The sequence below is a fragment of the Lepidochelys olivacea genome (genome assembly GCF_965140295.1).
Source record: "Lepidochelys olivacea isolate rLepOli2 genome assembly, chromosome: 4".
NCBI classification, from domain to species: Eukaryota; Metazoa; Chordata; order Testudines; family Cheloniidae; genus Lepidochelys; species Lepidochelys olivacea.
Window position 1 is genome coordinate 85,375,196 of NC_140414.1, and position 20,182 is coordinate 85,395,377.

Sequence of the window (20,182 nt, forward strand, 5' to 3'; positions counted from 1 at the left end):
CCGTTTAATTCTAGGGAAGCAATTTATACACCTCAGCTTGCGATCACCCAGATATATACAGCAATAGCAGTCGATGATAGAGTTCAATACTGAAAGGTGGAATTTTATCATACAGCAGATCTGCAGAAGTAAAACTCATGGGAGAGGCAAACACTATTGGGTTCCTCTGGCCACATTTCACCATTTTATTCAGTCACTTTCCCTTACAGAACATGCGATAAAATTGTTCCCAGGAGACCACCAAGCCACCATTTCTATGTTCCCAGTGTTCTCCCATTACCCAGGCTGTTATTTCTTTTTCCTCCCTGGTCATCCCAGTGACAGGTTGGGGGAACAGTATGCTCACTGACTCTACCCCATGCTGCTCACTTCTCACCCTCTCATCCTCCATTGATCCTTGGACCTGTGGACAGCCCTCTCATCTGAAAGACATCACCTCCAACAGCACACTGCTTTCTAACCCAATACTGGAGAATTGGTTCATTACCAGTACAATAGTGAAAGTACCACCCATTGCATTACTTCTGCTACTTTCAACAGCATTTGGGGTTTTCTTCAGAGATCTCCACTCCAGACATTGACCAGAGTTCTAGCTGCCTATTTCACTTTCCATTATTGCAGGGCCAGCATTTTTAAATCTAGCCTCCATTTATGTGCAGGCAACTTTGCAAGTTCAGCACTTTTCACATGCATTTTTGAGCAGTGTCACTTGCATGCACAGTTGATAGAATTTACATACAAAAACCCAGTTTGTCCCAGTGGATTTTGCATAAGTACATTCTATCACTTGAGTACACAAATTATTGTGCTTCAGAAATAAATAAAAATGTGTGACCAAAGGTGCATGCGTACACATAAAAAAGGGTTTGAGGTGCTTTGGAATTTTTGTCCTGAGGAGTGAATACATCTCTCTGATTTCCGATCTGTTTATTGCATATGCACAGATCTTTCCCATAAAGAATGAATATATCTTCCCAAAACATACCAGTTTCCAACCTTTGGCAACTGTAATGACCCCCCCCCCCACCCCCCACACACACTTGATGGTTTTATCTATTCATTTTACATACACTGGTGTCTCAGTACAAACTTTGTTTTCCTTTTAGTTGCTTGCCAGTAAATCCTACTGAGTTTTAAATCTCTGAAGTTGTAGGATCCCAGTGGCTGATAAATTTCATTAGTAACCTGCTCTCAGTCTCCTGTACCTCTCCTGTTTCCACCTGACTGAACCCTGGGACAAACCAATCAAACCCAAAATTTACTATGTGGAGAGATGGATGACTAGCTTTCTATTACAATCTTGATTGTGTATCCCCTTTATGTTCCTCAGAAAAGGTCTGTTTCACCTCAGAATTTGCAAGTCTTTTTTTAATTTTAAGAAATAAGAATAGGCATTTCTGAGACATTATAAAAATATGTGTAATTGCTTCTGGAAAATTTATAACTTGACTTGGCCTGCTTCATATTTAGTTTATTAACCCATCTTTGCCAAAGTCTATGGTATAGGACCATTTTTGAGAAGGTGGGTACTTATTTTTGAAGTAACCTTATTTGGAAATAAATTCATCAGGTTCCAACAGATTTTTAATGTATGCCAGAGGTCTGACTGACCTTGCAAAGACTTCAAGGACTCCATTTTGCTATTTGCTTTACAAACACAGGGGGATAAAAAGATGGCCCCATCCCAAGGAGCTTACAATCTAAGTATAAGACAAGAGACAACAGATGGATAAAGAGAGATGGGGGGGGGAATACAAGGAAACAATTAGATAATATTGATCAGTGTGATAGGCGGTGGTCTCAGTACACCAGCAGCCTAATCACTGTAATGTTTTTTGTAGACATCATGGCAAAGGAGAGTTTTGAGGAGGAATTTGAAGGTGGATAATGAGAGCTTTGTGGATGTGAATCATGAGGGGTTGCATAGGAGTTAGCACCAAGGTTCTTGTTTGAAAATTTAAAGTGTGCAATAGAGGCTGGTGCCATGGGCAGATTGGAGGTGAGCATCAATAATTCAATAAGAAATGAGTGGTAGTATGGGAATAGTCCATGAAGAGCCTTGAAAGTGAGTACAAGCAGCGTCTGATGTGTTAGAGCAAGGGAAGCCAGTGGAGGGATGCAAACAGCGGGTGATACGATCAAAGCGATGAGCTAGGGAAATGATCTTTGCAGTAACATTCTACATGGATACAAGTGGGGCAAGGCTGCCTTTGTAATGACCCGAGAGGTGGATGTTGCAGTAATTGAAACACAGGATGATAGGAACTTAGACAAGAGTTTTAGCTGTATGAATGGATAAGAAAGACCACATCTTAGAGATGTTGTGCAGAAAGATTCAGCAAAATTTAGAGAGAGCCTGGGTGTGAGATCCTAAAGAAAGGTCTGAGTTGAAGATGACACCCAGGTTATGAGTGGGGCCTTACCAAATTCACGGCCGTGAAAAACACGTAAGGATCATGAAATCTGGTCTTTTGTGTACTTTTACCATATAGCAGTGTTTCTCAAACTGGGAGCCCTGACCCAAAAGGGGGTTGCCAGGCTGTTATGGGGTGGGGAGTTACAGTATTGCCAGCCTTACTTCTGCGCTGCCTTCAGAGCTGGGCAGCTGGAGAGCAGTGGCTGCTGGCCAGGCACTCAGCTCTAAAGGCAGCTCCGCTGCCAGCAGCAGCACAGAAATAAGGGTGGCATGGGATGGTGGGGGGGTTGTCATTTGGGGGGGGGTCGTCATGGGCTGTATGTGTTTCTATTTTGTCATTTTAAATGCATATTCATGCTTTGTTACAACACTGTGAAATTTAAGATTTAAATATCTGAAACCGTGAAATTCAAAGCTTTTTAAAAAGCTGTGACTGTGAAATTTACAAAATCTACAAAAATAGGCTGTGAATTTGGTAGGGCCAGGAGTTATGAGCTTGAGTTGTAGGCAACATGGTGGTGTTGTCCGTAGCGATTGAGAAAGGAGATAGGGGGCAGGGCATCGGAGCAAAGATTAGGAGCGCTGTTTTACTTGTGTTGAGCTTGAGCTGGCAGCTAGACATCCATGAGAAGGCAGAGATTTTAGCTTGAACAGAAGTAGACAGGTCTGGAGTAGTGAGTCATCAGCATAGAACTGATAGCTGAATTTGTGTTTACGGATGAAACTACCCAGCAATAAGGGAAGGGAATTTAAAATCATCTGCACCTCCTGTGGACATTATGATCATAGTGACTTCGGTATATGTAATGGGTCGTAGCATCACGGAATGTAAACTAAAGGTGGTCATTGACTCTCTTCCTAAAGTTCATGTTCGAGTTACTAGGGTTTACGGGATATAGAGCTGCTTTGTGTCACTGAGTTTTAGCTACCGCCAGGGCTCCATCTAGGGTTTTAAGCACTGAAAATGAATGAAAGTAGAAACCAAACACGAGAATCCATACTTTTACTACACAAAGTACTGTACCACTGAATTGGGATATCCTAAAAATAAACGCAGAGCCAGATCAACCCCAGGAGTGCCCACAGGCCATAAAATAAAAACGTTGAACATCTCCATTTTTATAGTCCCGGTATATTCCTTTGACTGTATTGCAGTTCTTTTCTTTTCACAGAGTTGGCTCTCTTCAGTTACCTCTACTGTTCCCCAGTCAGGGAAGGCCTTTTCTCTTCCCTCCCCCTACCTCCATTTGACCAGACGGTTTCAGAGTAACAGCCATGTTAGTCTGTATTTGCAAAAAGAAAAGGAGTACTTGTGGCACCTTAGAGACTAACCAATTTATTTGAGCATAAGCTTTTGTGAGCTACAGCTCACTTCATCGGATGAAGTGAGCTGTAGCTCACAAAAGCTTATAGTGAGCTGTAGCTCACAAAAGCTTATGCTCAAATAAATTGGTTAGTCTCTAAGGTGCCACAAGTACTCCTTTTCTTTTTGACCAGACATGTTTCTTTATTACCCACTCTTGCTGGCTTGCACACAGCTCCTTTGCTCTGTATGGCCAGCATGTGTCACATTCCACTGGGGGACTATTGGTTATTTTTTTTGTTTTTTAAAAAAGCTTGCCAGCTCTCCGCAGTGTTCCCCTTATGCTCTCCCTTCGCTTCTGCCACTCCCGAACCTACCTACCTAGCTGCGTCTCTAAAATGGTGCCCCAAATAGCTGTATATTAGGCCTATGCCTCGTGAATCAGTTGATTTTTATATAATGTGTGTGTGTTGGACAGATTTGGTATAATGCTAGTTTGGAACGCTATAAAGAAGAGATCATGATAATGAAAATATAATTGTAAAATTAAAATGTTATTTTTATTTAGGTTGTGGTATCACCTACTAGCTCTGCACTTTTTCTAAACACATAAAAATATACTTCCTGCCCCAAAGAGCTCACAATCTAAAAGGCAAAAAACAAGAATAGGGGGCTGAAAAGGGAAAAACCATACAAACAGAGTGGACAGGGAGACAACTTACACTCACATTTGTAGTTCTGCAGGGTGGGTCTGAGGTGGGGAGGCATTTGCACAAAGTATCCCGAACTATCTTACTATCTAGGAGTTATTAACTGACTAATTTCTCATTAGTTTCATGAGAGAAATGGGTTCTGACGAGGGATTTGAAGTTGTGATCTAGTGTATTAGCTCCGGAAGGTGTTCCAGGCATAGGGGGCTATAAAAAAGCAAGCCTAGAGCTGGTTGTGGGAGAATTGGGCAAACAAGGCAACAAGGCTGGCATTGTTAGAAGAATGGAGGGGGCAAGAGGCAGCAATTTATTTTTCTGTGGTTTCCATCATACACGTTGCCATAAAGTGCTTTATAGAAAGACTTGATCATAATTTAAAAAGAATGGGCTTGTGTTAAAATTTATACTTAATCACCTCTTTAATTGTTATGGGGAAGGGAGAGAGTTCCAGCTGGATGAGGGAAAGTGCTAAGATCTTCATTGTGGAGGGGTGGAATCAGCAAGGGGTGGAATCAGCTAAAATGGGATCAGAATGGTAAGGTGGATCACAGAAACTGAAGCAACTATGCACTGCCTCTTACTCGGGGCAGATTGCAATATTACATTCTATCCCATACTAAATGATGCTCTCTTCCCCAAACAGAAAACTAGATTCAGAGAATGACAAGAAGCCAGTAAAGGTGGCAGAGGTTGGAGACGATTTAGTCCCATTAACTGGAGTAGGGGAGTAGTCTACTTGGAGCATTTTGGATCATGAAGTATTTTAGATCCCTCTTTAAATTATGTTCTGTTTACAGTACTTTAACCCCATTGGAGCCAGTGAAATGAACCAGGAAAACTGCAAATATAATTGGCCCTAGGAATTTAGCAAGACCATATTTAAAAGAGGTGCAAGAATCAAATAGGAACCATAGTTAAAACATAATGAAGAATTTCAGCTCAGGGTCAAAATAAGGGCTAATTCTGGCAATTTTCTGGCAAAGATGATGGGCAGATTTATAGACAAAAGGGAGGCGGAAGAAAAGGAAGAAATAAGGTTTGAGGATCAAGGATCACTACGATTTCAGGCCTCGACAGCCAATTAAAGGTCTGAGAAAGGAGAGTGATAGTGGAGTCAGAGACTTGGAACAAAGAGAATAATTTATCTGGAGGGAGGACTTTAATCTTTGGAACATACAGTACTAAAAGCTTTTTTGTTTTTTTTACAGAAGGCACTGGTGGAGGGTGTAATCCTACAGAGGGCCTAATCTTGAGTAAGGACTTCGTGATCAGGCCCAGAGTCAATACAGATAGATTGGGGAATCAAAAACTGAACCAAATGGGATGAAGTTGCGTGCCCTGAGTGCAGAAGTGATAAATGAGATTGACTGTAACAATGATGCGTGAGAGAGAGGAAGAAGAGAAGAAATGAGACCTAATTATTTAGCTTTTTGATATTTTTATATTAATAGTTTTTTAAAAAAATTAAACCTACATTATTACATTATTTTACAAAAACACTTTTGTGCACCAGCATCATTTTCAATCTCTGCTCTGGGAATAGTGCTTTATAGATAACATCTGCTGCAAAACTATGGGCTACAAAGCTAGTGTACAGTGTTTAAAATAAAATCAGGCTTGGATGGTGTGGAAGATTGGGGAAAAAACAAACCATACATATTAAGAAGTTTGAGAAAATTTCATATGACATTAGAACAATTTTAGTGTAAATCAGTTTTCTGCTTTGAAGCTCTACACAATGGGATTAATTAATAATGTTCAATGATACCAGAGATAAATTTGACTAATTACTCTGTAAATAGTTATACAGTTTAACTTGTTCTTGGAAAAAAGACGACTAAGGGGGGATATGATAGTCTATAAAATTATGACTGGTGTGAAGAAAGTAAATAAGGAACTGTTATTTACTCCTTCTCATAACACAGGAATTAGGAGTCATCAAATGAAGTTAATAGGCAGCAGGTTTCAAACAAACAAAAGGAAGTATTTTTTCATACAACGCACAGTCAACCTGTGGAACTCCTTGCCAAAGGATGCTGTGAAAGCCAAGACTATTACAGGGTTCAAAAAAGAACTAGATAAATTAATGGAAGATAGGTCCATCAATGTCTATTAGCCAGGATGCGGAGGGATGGTGTCCCTAGCCTCTGTTTGCCAGAAGGTGGGAATGGGTGACAGGGGATGGATTACTTGATGATTACCTGTTCTGTTCATTCCCTCTGGGGCACCTGGCATTGGCCACTGTCGGAAGACAGGATGCTGGGCTAGATGGACCTTTGGTCTGACCCATTATGGCCTTTCTTATGTTCTTGCAATTTTTACAAAAAAGAGGTGGGGGGGAGAATGGAGTACCCCCAATATCTCAAATACTATATGGCCTTCATTACTATAGTAGCTAAGCACCTCACAATATTTAACTTTATCCCAGCCTGCTGAGATAGGGATACTATAGCCCCATTTTACAGATGGAGGTGGGGACAGACTACGTGACTTGCCCAAGGTCACACAGAAAGTCTATGACAGATTAGGGAAGTGAACACAGTCTTGTGAGTCCCTAGGCTAGCTCCCTAATGTCTGGAGCATGCTTCCTCTCTGCTGCTTGTTATCTTTGGTTGCTCCTGCTTGGCTGTTCAGAACAGAATTATTTATTTTAGGAACTCAATTAGGCAGCCTAATTTTTAAAATAAAGTGATTTATCTGTACAGAAGATTTAGTCCTGGTCTATGCTGTGGGGGGGAATTAGGGTGACCAGACGTCCCGATAAATTCCCGATTTTTAGCCATTTGTTCCAATATTACGGCTTTGGCTGCTCAGGCGGTTTTTTGGGGTTTTTTTGCTTCAGCAACTCTGCTCCGGATGGTTTTTTTTGCTTACCCCAAGTGTCCCAATATTTTGTCCATTTCATCTGGTCACCCTAGGGGAACTCGATCTAAGTTACACAACTTCAGCTACGTATATAACGGTGCTGAAGTCAACGTACTTAGATCTACTTACCACGGTGTCTTCACTGCGGTAAGTTGATGACTGACGCTCCACCATCAACTCCGCCTGCGCCTCTCGCTCCGGTGGAGTACCGTAGTGAAAGGGAGAGTGCACAGCGGTCGATTTATCGTATCTAGACAAGACACAATAAATCGATTCCCACTGGATCTATCGCTGCCCACCGATCCAGCAGTAATGTAGACAAGCCCTTAGAGATGGAAAGGAGAAGGGGCACAGACTTTTGTCTTTTATCTGTTGACAGAGTAGTGCAAGAGTCAGGATGAGTGTGCGAGAGCATTAAGTGTGCGATTAGACTGAGTGTGAGACATAGAGGCACGGTATTGTTACTTAATGGAGCTTATTGCCAATTGAATTCACTGATATTGCTATATTACTAAACTGCACATACAGCAGTTGCTTGGTGCTACAGCATAAACTGTCGTTGAATAATTACATTGTAGGCCAGGGGCGGGCAAACTTTTTGGCCTGAGGGCCGCATCTGGTTTTGGAAATTGTATGGAGGGCTGGTTAGGGGAGGCTGTACCTCCCCAAACAGCCAGGCGTGGCCCAGACCCCGCCCCCTATTCCCCTCCTCCCCCCCCCACCCCCCACTGGGACTCCTGCCCCCTTACCACACTGCCTGGAGCACCGGTGGCTGGCGGCACTACAGTCGCGCCTCCCGGCTGGAGCCAGCCACGCCACCACGCAGCACAGAGCACCGGGTCAGGCTGGGCTCTGCAGCTGCGCTGCCCAGGAGCTCACAGCCCCACCAGCCAGAGCATTGCGCCGGCAGCACAGTGAGCTGAGACTGCAGAGGGGGGGACAGTAGGGGAGGGGCCAGGGGCTAGCCTCCCGGGTCAGGAGCTCAGGGGCTGGGCAGGAGGGTCCCACGGGCCGGATGTGGCCCTCAGGCTGTAGTTTGCTCACTTCTGCTGTAAACGCTTGTTCCTATTGTTGTATATTTTAATACACAATTTGCTATTGCCATAAAAACATGGAAATGTCATTATTAGAGTGACAGGTTTCAGAGCTTATGCTCAGATAAATTGCTTAGTCTCTAAGGTGCCACTAGTACTCCTTTTCTTATTATTAGAGTGAGTTGTCATAAATGTATTTATCACTTGACACTGCAGTTAAGAGCACCAAACTCCTTAAAAAGTATGTGTTTTTTATCACCAGCGATGCATCTCTTTGGCCTCAACTGGCAGTTACAACAGACTGAAAATGACACATTTGAGAACGGAAAAGTGAATGCTGATACCTTGCCAACAAACACTGTATCGTTACCTTCTGGTGAAAATGGTGAGACTAACTTTATTCAGTTTCTTTTTTAACATTTCCTTTCCTTGAACTTGTGTTCTACTTACATCACTTCGTTTTCCATCCTCATCTTTTTCCACCATAATCATGTAGTTCTAATGAAATTATAAAGCCATTTTAAAAAACCACAGTATTAAAAAAAATTGTACAGTAGAGGTAAACAATTAAAGTTTTATTCAGATTGTAATGGACCACATCATCTCTCCCACCACATGGATGGAGGGAGTGGAATCCGGTAAATCCTGACCTACAGATGTAGAAAGGGGCAGTGCCACCCGTCTGGCAGTTCTCATAGGCTAAACCTCTGGGCTTGTAGAGTTTGGCCTGTGCAGCTAGAGAAGACAGGGAATTTAGATAGGGCTGGATGGAAGAGACGTGGAGATGTCATTGCATCCCATCAACCCTTTGGATCTCCTTTAGATAAATTAATGTTGACCCTGTCAGTACTAAGTTAGCTGCATTCCTCCTCCAAAGTTTAGAAGCCCTGTTCAGGGGGCCTCTGATTGTAGGAAGATGGGGATTCTCTGGAACGGTGCCTGCTGTTAGAGCCACAATGTCAGGGAGCCGGAGATGACTGGAAGAGCTAGTCCAGAGGAATAGGCCTTCCATATACTGGCTGTAGTCTTGGTAGTCTCCATTAGATCTGGATAGTTTCAAGGCCAAAACCCCTCTTTGTTCTGCACTCCTGTACTCCTGCAAACTGTACTCCTGAGCAAATGGAGACAAAACTCTGTGAGGAGGAACTTGCTGATTTCTGAATCCTCTATGTGGTAATTTCCATGTAAGGGACAGCTTGGCAAGAGTGAATACATTAATGTGTGTGCTGCAAATGTTGTGATGACCTTGCTATCAACTACCTATTTACCTAAAAAAAACTACCTTTTTCCCCTCTATATTATTCAAGTTTTATTTTTACTTCTGGCTGAAGTTTAGTAAGTCATATGTGGTACATTCTTCTGTTTCCCCAACGCATTTAGGGTATGTTATTGAGTCTTCTTCAATCAGCTATATATAAAGTCAATCTACTATATTAATTTTGTTGTGGGAGCTTTTAAAATACAAACCACATAAAGAGATTATATTTTATCAGTCTTTTTTTCATGTTGCCCTTTAAGAGTCTCTAAACCTTTAAAAGTCTGCACACCTTTTGCTAAGAGAGTCTTTAAAATCAATAGTTTTTGAATTAGGGTTGCCAATTTTGGTTGGATGTATTCCTGGAAGATTCTTCGCATGACATAATATTTAATTAAAGATTAATCTTTAATTCCTGGAGACTCCCAGCCAATCCTGGAGGGTTGGCAACCCTATTTTGAATGGAAAACTTGATTTAAATGGTGTTTGCCTCATTACCGCAAAAAAAAAAAAATCCATCTTCACAAGGTGCTGCTGATCTCCTCATTACTGAGGAGGAGGAAGTCTTTGCTGGCATTTGCCATCCCAAAACTTTTTCAAGATATCACAATTCCAAATTATAGAAATGACATAGCTCAGTTCCCTCTTTCTGTCATTCTTTAGGCCTATAAAGCCTGTCTTGTAAGGCTCACTGTGCTTCTTTCTTTTCTCTTCTCTTTTTGCCGAGTGTCTTTGATTTGTATTTACGTATCCATTATCTCTATCCTTATATGGATGGCTTCTTACTTGTTACAAGGAATAGAAAGAAGCTATTGTATTGTTAATGAATATATGTGCTGTGGCAGTGGTTTCTACTGCTGCATTCTTCAGCTGGGATTAGCCAGTGTTCTTTTTTATATAAAACATTTTTCTCATTGACACTATCGTCATTTTCATTTTTTGGCATATTAAAGACTGAGCACAACTCCTTTCCTTTAGAGATAATAGGGAGTTGCATGAGCTATCAAATTATGACGACTCACGTTTTTGTTTCCTCTGGAGATCCCCAAATCCTGTAAATTCAGTATAGGTTTGCTTCATCCACTACTGAAATGATACCACCTGTAGATTTGGAAGGCAATAGTCATTCAATAGCATACATCAACACTACATGAAAGAACGACAATACAGTATCCATTTTAAACTGCAAAAGGAATATTAAGTAGGCGGAATATAATTACTGAGTATGGAATTTAGCCAGGGCACCAGGGCTAACATATTCACTCTTGAAAATTGCCATTATATTTAGTGAACAAATGGTCAGTGCCTGAGATTTGCTAATCATCCAGAAAACTAAGTATCCCACAGTACAGCATTCCCTAATGCAGCGGTTCTTAACATGCGGCCCAATTAGCACACAGCTGTGGCCCACCTCAGCTGTGTGCTAAAGGCCGCCCACATGCCCGGGTCTGCCAGGTTCCAAGTTTCCCAGCTCAGAGGGGTCCGAGTTGCCCTGCTGCCCAGCTCGAAGGGGTCAGCCCTGCAGGGTCAGAGTCCAGGGCAGCTGCCCAGCTCCGTGAGCTCTGGGGTCTGGGACAGCCATGCGGCAGGGGTCCAGGGCTGGCAGCTGGCCCGCCCTGCCCTGCATGGTGGGAGTCCGGAGTAGCTGGCTGCACCACGTGGCAGGTTCCAGGGCAGCTGCCCAGCCGCATAAGCTCTAGGATCTGGGGCAGCTTCTCAGCCCTGCAAGGTCCGTGGCAGCCACTTGGCTCCGGGGTCCAGGTCTGGGGCAGCTGGCGCACCCTGCGTGGCGAGGGTCAGGGCAGCTGCCCAGCCCTGCAAGTTCCGGAGTCCGGGTCTGGGCCAGCCACCAGTTCTGAACCACTGCCCTACTTACATGCTGAAGCTCTGCTTCAGAGGCAAGAGGGCCTCCTACTGAATTTGCAGTTCTGCTTCTTATGGCACATGAGTTTTCCTTGGAGGGCTTTTATCTAAACCTTGATCAGTCCTGTTTCTGCTTAGGTCAGAAGGATAGCACAGCCCATAGTGGTGTCACTGCTAACTATTATCTCACCAGTCAAAAGTATAGACGCTGCAAATTAGCAGCGCTTAATCTATAAAATGCCACTTTCTCACCTCCAAAGTAAGTTCATGTAGAAATCAGATCTAGTTATTAGCCAACAATAAAAACATATTAAATCATCCTTAAATTTTGTCAGACAAGACTGGATTATCTGAACAGTCTTTTCTAAAGCTTTTTCAGGTGACTTTCCTTATATTGCTGATGAAATATAGGCAACATACCACTCACTCCCCCAGGCACAATGTGGTACTGCATTAGGTGGCATAAAAAGGAGGATTCCAAATGACACAGGAGTAGGGTTTTAAATGAACTTGTTTAATTTTATTTAAGGACTTCAAGGTGCATTACAAACAATTCATTGTCCTGCACAAAGACATATGTGAGGAAGGTAGGTACTATATTCATTTGACATATAGGTGAAAGAAGGCATAGAGAGGTTGTGTAACACAGTAACTGTCAGAGCTGAGCATGCAAAATAGGAGTCCTAGCTTTAATTGTTTTGCTGTAAGAACTGGGCACGTTCTTTACCATATGCTGTTGGACATCATTTTATATATGTAATAGAAAACTATACAAAGCAAAAATAACTTGAAATTGTTTCTGCTTTCTTGATTATAAAATGAAGAAACTGCATTTTTTTATTTTAGCTCATTTCTCTTAATGTACCATTTTCCCATAGAAATCATATTTAAAGTTGTCTACATCAGGGTACTAGAAAATTTGAAATCAGCTAAAAAATTATATGTGAATTAAAATACATTATAATTACTGTAACTAGCATGAATATCTATTGAACTTGTATTGATATTGTTCACAGTACTTCATGTGAATGAAATATGTAATAGTTTCTTAATTAGATGCTATATTGATTTTTCCAGAAAGGTACATTTGCAAGGACGATTTTGATTTCACTTGGGTGTGATGTCTGTGGAGTTTACCAGCAGTGTTAAGTTATGACATGTGGTTATTTGTAGAAGGCTGTACAGTATTATCTCAGACATCTCATAGTAGGTGGTATGAATCCAAGGTTATGCCATGGAACTGGAGGGTGTGTTATTGATTGGTTATAAATCTAACCTTGCTTCCCAGTATTCTAATTAGTGTGCCTATGAAAGACTTGGAAGTATATCATCAATTACACTCCACAACAGTCACTATTAGTCTCTTAATGTTTTGGTTCATTTTATTCTACATTGTGGACATATATTTTAAGCAATTCTTTCCTAGATTAACGAAGGTGTTAGCTATTTGGTAAATATTCCAATAGTACTTTCTGACTTCATGTAAATTTGGAAAGTAGTCTGACAACACATGTGATTCATTTTTCTTGTGCAAATCTTAGTAGAGCCTACTAAATATTTATTTAGTTGAGATTTTTGTACAACATAATCTTAAGGATTAGAAATAGAATTTACCAATATTTTTGTTTATAGTATTCTGTTTAAGGTGCCTATATATATATATATCTGTAGATAATAGGTTGTGGAGAAAAAACAGCTTTTCCTGGGAGAAGTGTTCTTTCTGAATTTTTATTTATTTTGCATTTTGTTTTGTTTTGAGGTGGGGAGGGAATTGGGGGAGACTGGAAGAAAAGAATTTGCAGGTATTTTCAGGTGTTTACATATTCTGAATTTCTGTCACTGAATTATATAAAAGAACATGATGTATATTTGAAATTTTTTGAAATGAGAAACATTAGGGTATAATTTCCATCTGTGGAAGATGACTTCAATTATTTTAAAACGTTAAAAGGGAAATGATGGGAACATCAAGAATCTTTCTATGCCTATTAAGAAACAATAGGAAATTTAGAGAACAGTATAGAAGCCCCATTCCTGGGAAGGGAAGTGAGTGGAGTCAATAATGATTGAGAGAGAATTTGATTAGTGTGGAGTGAGAGGGATGTGGCTAGCGGTTGCAATCGATTCCTATTTTTTTTTGGTGGAGTAAATGGAACGGGTGGAGTTATCTGCTAGATGGAACTGGTTTGCTAAAACATGGAAGCTTCAGAAAGGGTGGGCAGGACATCTGATAAAGTGGGTCTGTACAAAGCTGGCTAGCTCGTCTTATTATTTCAGTCTTCACAGAAGATTGTTGATATTCTAAATGTAGTCATTGTGAAAGTTGCTGGTCAGTTCTGCAAATAAGTGTTTATTATTTAGTGATTACCAAACATCAGTGTGTGAATGTATAAGATTCAACATGCCTAAAGTTGGAGGAAGTGGTAGGAAACAAGCAGCTAAATGTGCTGGAGTAGGATGTCAGTGTTGTTGAAAATTGCTAAGTAGAAAGATAGAAAGGGTTCATACATGGCCTGGTTAGTGTAGAAAATATGTATATCTGGATTCTTCAAGATCAGATGTTCCACAGTCTCTTAAAGTTGAAAAACAGAACATCAATTGGTTTGTTGATCCTGCAGGTTAAACATTTTCAGTGACATCACCACCACTGAAACATAGCTATGTAAGTCCTTGTTGCACACCTTTTGATAGTGCTTCAACATCTGCTTAATTCAGGAGCAATCTCTAGTCATCTTTGACATTCAAAAAATGGCAAGGATTAGTCTGTGATCTCAACTAGCATTTAAAAATATAATCCAGTTATTTATACTCTAAAAGTTTGTAAAGAAAGTTATTTCAGTTTGTTGCATTAAATGATGAATAACTGTGGAAATAAGTCATGCAAGAGAGGACAGTCACATTCCGAATATTGTCAGTTTTTTAAATAGCTGCCTAGACTCGTGTTCAGCCAATTTGGCATCAGCCAACCATGTTGCAGTGCACTTACATTGGTTTGGTTGAAACTTTGTAATAGGTTAGGTACTGAAAAAGAAAGTAAGTTGGTAAAAATATATATTGCTTTCTGACTGTGTCTACACTACAGTTCTGCTACATATTGCTCCCGTCAAGGATCACCTTGACCAGCTAAGGCTTATTAACATACAACTTGTCTTGTTTGCTCTAGAGTTTTAAATTATATTAGTTAAAATGAATTAGTTAACATAGTTTTTTTAAAAATATGTTTTCTCCTAATCCAGACAGGGTCATAGAGCCTGAGACAGCTGCTTCAGGTTTCACTTAAGGTTGCTATGTGGGTCTTGTCCCCAGTACCAAAATCTGGAGAAGCTGAAATCCAGGTCTCAGTCTGTGAATTTAGTAACTGGCAATCAGACAGGGTCTGTGCTTGAAACAGGCTTGATGCATAGGAACTCAACAAAATTGGAAGGTCTGATGCTTAGTATTAGTTAACACTGTTGAAATTCATCAGCCTCGTGGTTGCATTCCCTAAAGTCTGGCACCGTGAGTGTAAAGGGGTTACCTGCGCTAAGCTACATTGCCTTTGCTAGTGAGTTAATGAGGAGTCCAGACGTACAGAGTCTTCAAAGGATTTTCTTCCATACCACTGTTCTTCTCAGAGCTAAGGAAGAGAGAGAAGAAATGGAGTCACATGACTCTTCTTGATACCATGGCCAGTGAGTTGCCATTTCTGCTTTTGCATCCGGTGTCAAGGGCCTCTTTGGTCTCTGGTGTCTCCCATGCTCCTGTATTCAAAGCTTTAGTGTCTACTGCTGAGATGTTGTGTGCCTCAGTATCATCTCCTTAAAGTCTGGTACTGGCTATTTTGACATCAAGTGCTTTGGCTGAAAGTTTATGCACTTCAGCATCAGATCCCTCTGTGCTGTGTTTTATCAGTGCCAACAAGGTATGTTGTTATTCAGTTTGTGGACACTTGCAAGTCAGTCTATGACTTCTCACACCACTTGGTTCTTTAGCCACAGGTCAGGTTCCTCCAGCATCAGCCCTATCTCCACTCTTTCTGTTGGCTTTGTGAACCTCTATCTTCCTGGTTCCAAGTGGTGGGAAACTTCCCCTGTTTCTCCCTTCATGCCTTACCTGTACCAGGCCTTCACATGGTTGGTCTTGTGAGCCATATCTCATCCTTTCCACAGAAGGGAAGCCAGGAGAGAGGAAATCTCTCAGCAAGATTCACCTCACAGTTTTCCCTGCATAGATCCATGGAAGTGGCAAGCATTCTCCTTCCCCTCTTAGAATAGGCAAGAGCCAAGAAGTACTGGAGGCCAAGACCATATGTGAAGAGGCCCCTTTTTATCATTCCACTGACCATTAGAACCACACTGTAGGGTTTCCTCACAGCTTTCAGAATCCTCTCTGCAGAGCATTCCCATGGTGTGGTGTGGCACACTGGATATTTATGCAACTTTCTTTTCACCTTTCTTGCTCTGTTTGTATACTTGTCAAAAGATTCCCAATACCATGGAGAATCTGCAGAATTAAGGGAGCGGGATATCGGTGCCATGATTGTGGCTGACCTTTTTCTTTGTCTTTTAAACACTTTCTTTGTTGCTAGTAGTAGAAATAGTGATATGCCAAAAGGCCTTAGGAGTTGGCACTGTACAGACACAGAAAAGAATGCGTTCTTATTTTAAATGTTTAAAACTTAAAAGTCATAAAACTTTTGTTTTGTGTGTTTACTATAATTTACCTTTCCTCACTTTATTTTTATATTTCATGTACATCATTTTGATGTTTGTGAAAAGTGCTTTATTAAGTGTGCGATAAGTAGAGAGCGACATTTGTACAAAGAACACAATAGATATAGAAACAAAAGGCTAGGAACCAGGGACTCCTAAACTCTAATCCTAGTTCTAACAGTAGCATTTTCTGTGACTTTGAGCAAGTCATTCAACCTGTCTGCCTCATGTTAAACATCACTCTATAATTGTCTACTTCTCAAGGTGCTTTGAAGATTAATTAAGTAATGGGACAACTCCAGTTAACTTCAGTCGGAGTTGAGGGCACTCATCATGCCGCAGGATTTGGTGCATGCTTTGGAAAGTGCCCTAAAGCAGAAAAAGGGCAGGGGTGGGATGGGATTGGGTTGTGGGAGACTATTTGAACTAAGTTTCCAGGTAAAAACATATCCATAGTTTAGTGTAATATGGGTCAAGGCATGAACCTATCTCTGTAAAGAACTGAACAATATCCCTGTTCTTAACTCTGTGGGGGTTGAATCTGAATTTTTTGGCTGTTTCATCCATAATTTAAACAGGGAAGGGTCTGTTTGTTTGTATTCATTCAACTGAATTGACTTTTTGTAAAAAATACTTTAGAGAATGTAAATGAATGCTCTATTTAATTTAGTGAAAATTGCACTTATCAATTCTGCTGATTGTTTTTGTTGTTTACATGAGCATCGCTTTGAAAAGCTGTATAATCCATTTTCCCTTAATTTACACTTTATAGTGTGACTGTATGTTTATTAGGACTGATAAACACCATAGTTAATCCTCATTAAGAAATAACAAGACACGTACTTTGCAAGATAATTATGTTCATAATGATCAAGACTGAGGGATGATCCTAAAACAGTTTCTTTAATAGATATTCTCAGGTAAATCATTGCATTCTGACTTGGAAGGTATTTCTGTGAGATCTTTGTTTTGTTAGTTCCACTTGAGTTAATTCCTCAGGATCTGTAATATCCTCAGAAAGATTCTCAAGTAACATTTCATCTGAGAGGAGTCTAAATATTTGACAGCTCATTTAAAAGAAGACTGAGAGCAAAAAGTGGGTATTAATGTTTAATCTCTTAATATTTTTTTAACCTTTTAGTAAAATTAGGGGGATTTGCACAAGAAAACAACACTATAGATTCTGGAGAACTTGATATAGGCCGAAGAGCAATACAAGAGGTTCCTCCGGGGATCTTCTGGAGATCACAGCTCTTCATTGATCAGCCACAGTTTCTAAAATTCAATATCTCCCTTCAGAAAGATGCATTGATTGGAGTATATGGCCGAAAAGGCTTACCCCCATCACATACCCAGGTAAGAACTGCTTTCATTAAAAGCAAGATAATAGTATTGAAAACTGCCAGTTTGCATCTTTTTAAGAGTTGTGTTTCTCAGGATTGTAGCCTTTCCTTTTTCCTGTTTTTTTTAATTTTTACTTTCCATTTTATATATTGATCTTACACTACATGAAAAATATATCGTCATTTTAATATAAGTGCCGTTTTAAACAATATTCTGGAATTTAAAATCTGCAGTGTGGGGAAAGCTTTTGCTTTATGATCAAATCTGATAATTGTTTTCAGTGATGATGCCTATCATAAAGAGACATTTAATGCAGTTATCTTCCTGTACTGTGGTCCATGGCCATATTTTTAACTTTTGAATAAACTAGTGTATCATGCTATAGTCGTGCATTTATTTGCTCTCCTGGGTTTGTCACCAAAAAGCAAAGCTGGCAAAGTTACAAGCAAGTTGAAAAAAATCCTTTTTGACAGAGGTTCTGTTTGTTCTACTAGTGAGTGTCATGCTATTTACATTTTGCTATTTGATTTAAAAAATATATTGAAATATGTGTATATGGGATACAGTGAACTAAGATTGTAAGGATCAATTATTATTAGATATTTTCCTGTCTTAAGACTTCTCCAGAGTATCCCAGAATACAGTTCTACTTCACCCCTCAAGAGATTTCTTACGAGCTATTTCATTGTACATTTGGTTATGCACTTGTGTTCAGTAATAAACATACTACATATTTGCATCTAAAGTTATAGTGAAATGTGCAATTTAAGCATTAGTGTGAATAATTCAATTTAATTAATATTTTTTTCTGGATGAGTAGTATGGGGGGGAAAGGGCAGTTCCTCTTCACTATATTCAGAGACAATAATTTGGAGTTAACCCTGATTAAAATCTTATTTTACCCCCCAAATGTGAATTTCTTCTACTTCAAACCAATTTCAGTCCAAGTTCTGCTTTCTCATCTGTGGTTGATGGAGGATAGGTGCATCAAATGACTACTAGCCAAGATGGTCATGGATGCAACCCCATGCTCTGGGTGTCCGTAAGTCTCTGACTACCAGATGCTGGGACTGGACAATAGGGATCGATCACTTGACAATTGTCCTGTTCTGTTCATTCCCTTTGAAGTGTCTGGCATTGGCCATTGTCGGAAGACAGAATTCTGGGCTAGATGCTCTACCAAAGAGGACCTTTTTTCCAGTTTCTTGAAAATTAACTATTACTGAGTTTGGAGAGCACTGCAACTTCTTGCGATTCTAATGCTGGATAAGAAATTCTGCGTCTGTCATGTCCAGACCTCTGAACAAAGCAGATTAATGGACTTGCATTGAAGATCAGCTATTATGCTTGCATTTGGTTTCAATAAAAAAATCTAACTTCAAAATTCCATTCCTTTTTTTGTTTTTGTTTTATTTTAAAACATAGATTTGACTATTTGTTTGCATATCATTGCATTATTTCAGATTATTGCAGATTTCTTTAATTCTGATTTTTAAAAGAAAGATTCCCTAATTACATTATACTGAACTGTTTACCAGGTATGCGGGGTAGTTGTAGCCATGTCAGTCCCAGGATATTAAAGCAATAAGGTGGGTGAGGTAATATCTTTTATTGGACCACCAGATCTGAAGAAGAGCTCTGTGTGGCTCAAAAACTTGTGTCTCTCACCAACAAAAGCAGGTTCAAAAAAGATATTACCTCATCCACCTTGTCTCTCTATCTACCAGGTACTAATTCACATTTACCTGTTATTTGGTCATATGTTGAAATACCCTGTTGAAATGAAAGGGGAGAGAGTTAAGGTTTTTGGAGTCAAGTATCAGGGGGTAGCCATGTTAGTCTGTATCCACAACAAGGAGTCCGGTGGCACCTTAAAGACTAATAGATTTATTTGAGCCTAAGCTTTTGTGGGTAAAAACCTCTCTTCTTCAGATGGATGCATCTGAAGAAATGAGGGTTTTACCCACAAAATCTTAGGCTCAAACAAATCTGTTAGTCTTTAAGGTTTTTGGAGGGCATTCATTGTGAATTTCTTTACCTGTGCAATTAATGTCACCATCTGAACATTATAGTTACTTTTTTAATTTCCTTGGTTTTAAATAAAGGTGAAAAATTAAAGAAGAGGTATTTAATGAAAAATACACCTAAGTTTCACGCACAAACTCACCTCTTAGACTGAGAGGAAGCATGAGAAATTCCATTATGCCTTGTAAGAGCCTGACTCTTTAGCACAAACGTCAAAGAGAGCAAACCACTGTTAGGTTCCTTTCCAGGGATATGAGCAGTTTTATATGCAATCCTTGCCTAGTTCATTAATGGTTGCAGCAGTTAACAAAAGCTCATATCAGAGTCAGCGTAAATAAAGACAGGGACAAGTCTAAAAAATTAGACTTGTTCAGTCAGAAGAATTATTCAACATCAAACCTCCAAGTGAGAATCACCAATTACCAAGCTTTGTTGGTGAAATATGATTGTATTAGTTGGGATCCCAAACCCAAATTTATATTTGAGCTTTCACAAGATGACAGGGAAGAATTTAAATCCATCTTCACTGAGGGTCAGCTTGTATCATGTATGTCCCTCCAGGCAGCCTTTGATACTTCAGTTACTGCCTGCAGATTGGTGGCAACCTCAGTTGCAAAGAGATCTTCCTTGCTCCACTCTTCAGGGATCCCTAAAAAAGTTAAAATAACAATTGAGG

At 40.1% G+C, this 20,182-nt stretch overlaps 1 protein-coding gene across 2 annotated transcripts in view; it reads left to right on the forward strand.

Annotated features, from left to right (window-relative positions):
- Positions 1 to 20,182, forward strand: part of TENM3 (teneurin transmembrane protein 3) — a 615,209-nt gene that overhangs the window by 465,535 nt on the left and 129,492 nt on the right. For both annotated transcript variants that reach the window (XM_084626411.1, XM_084626412.1), the window contains 2 exons: positions 8,591 to 8,713; positions 17,279 to 17,493. In XM_084626411.1, the coding sequence (XP_084482537.1) occupies positions 8,591 to 8,713; positions 17,279 to 17,493 (338 nt within the window). The remainder of the gene's footprint in view (positions 1 to 8,590; positions 8,714 to 17,278; positions 17,494 to 20,182) is intronic.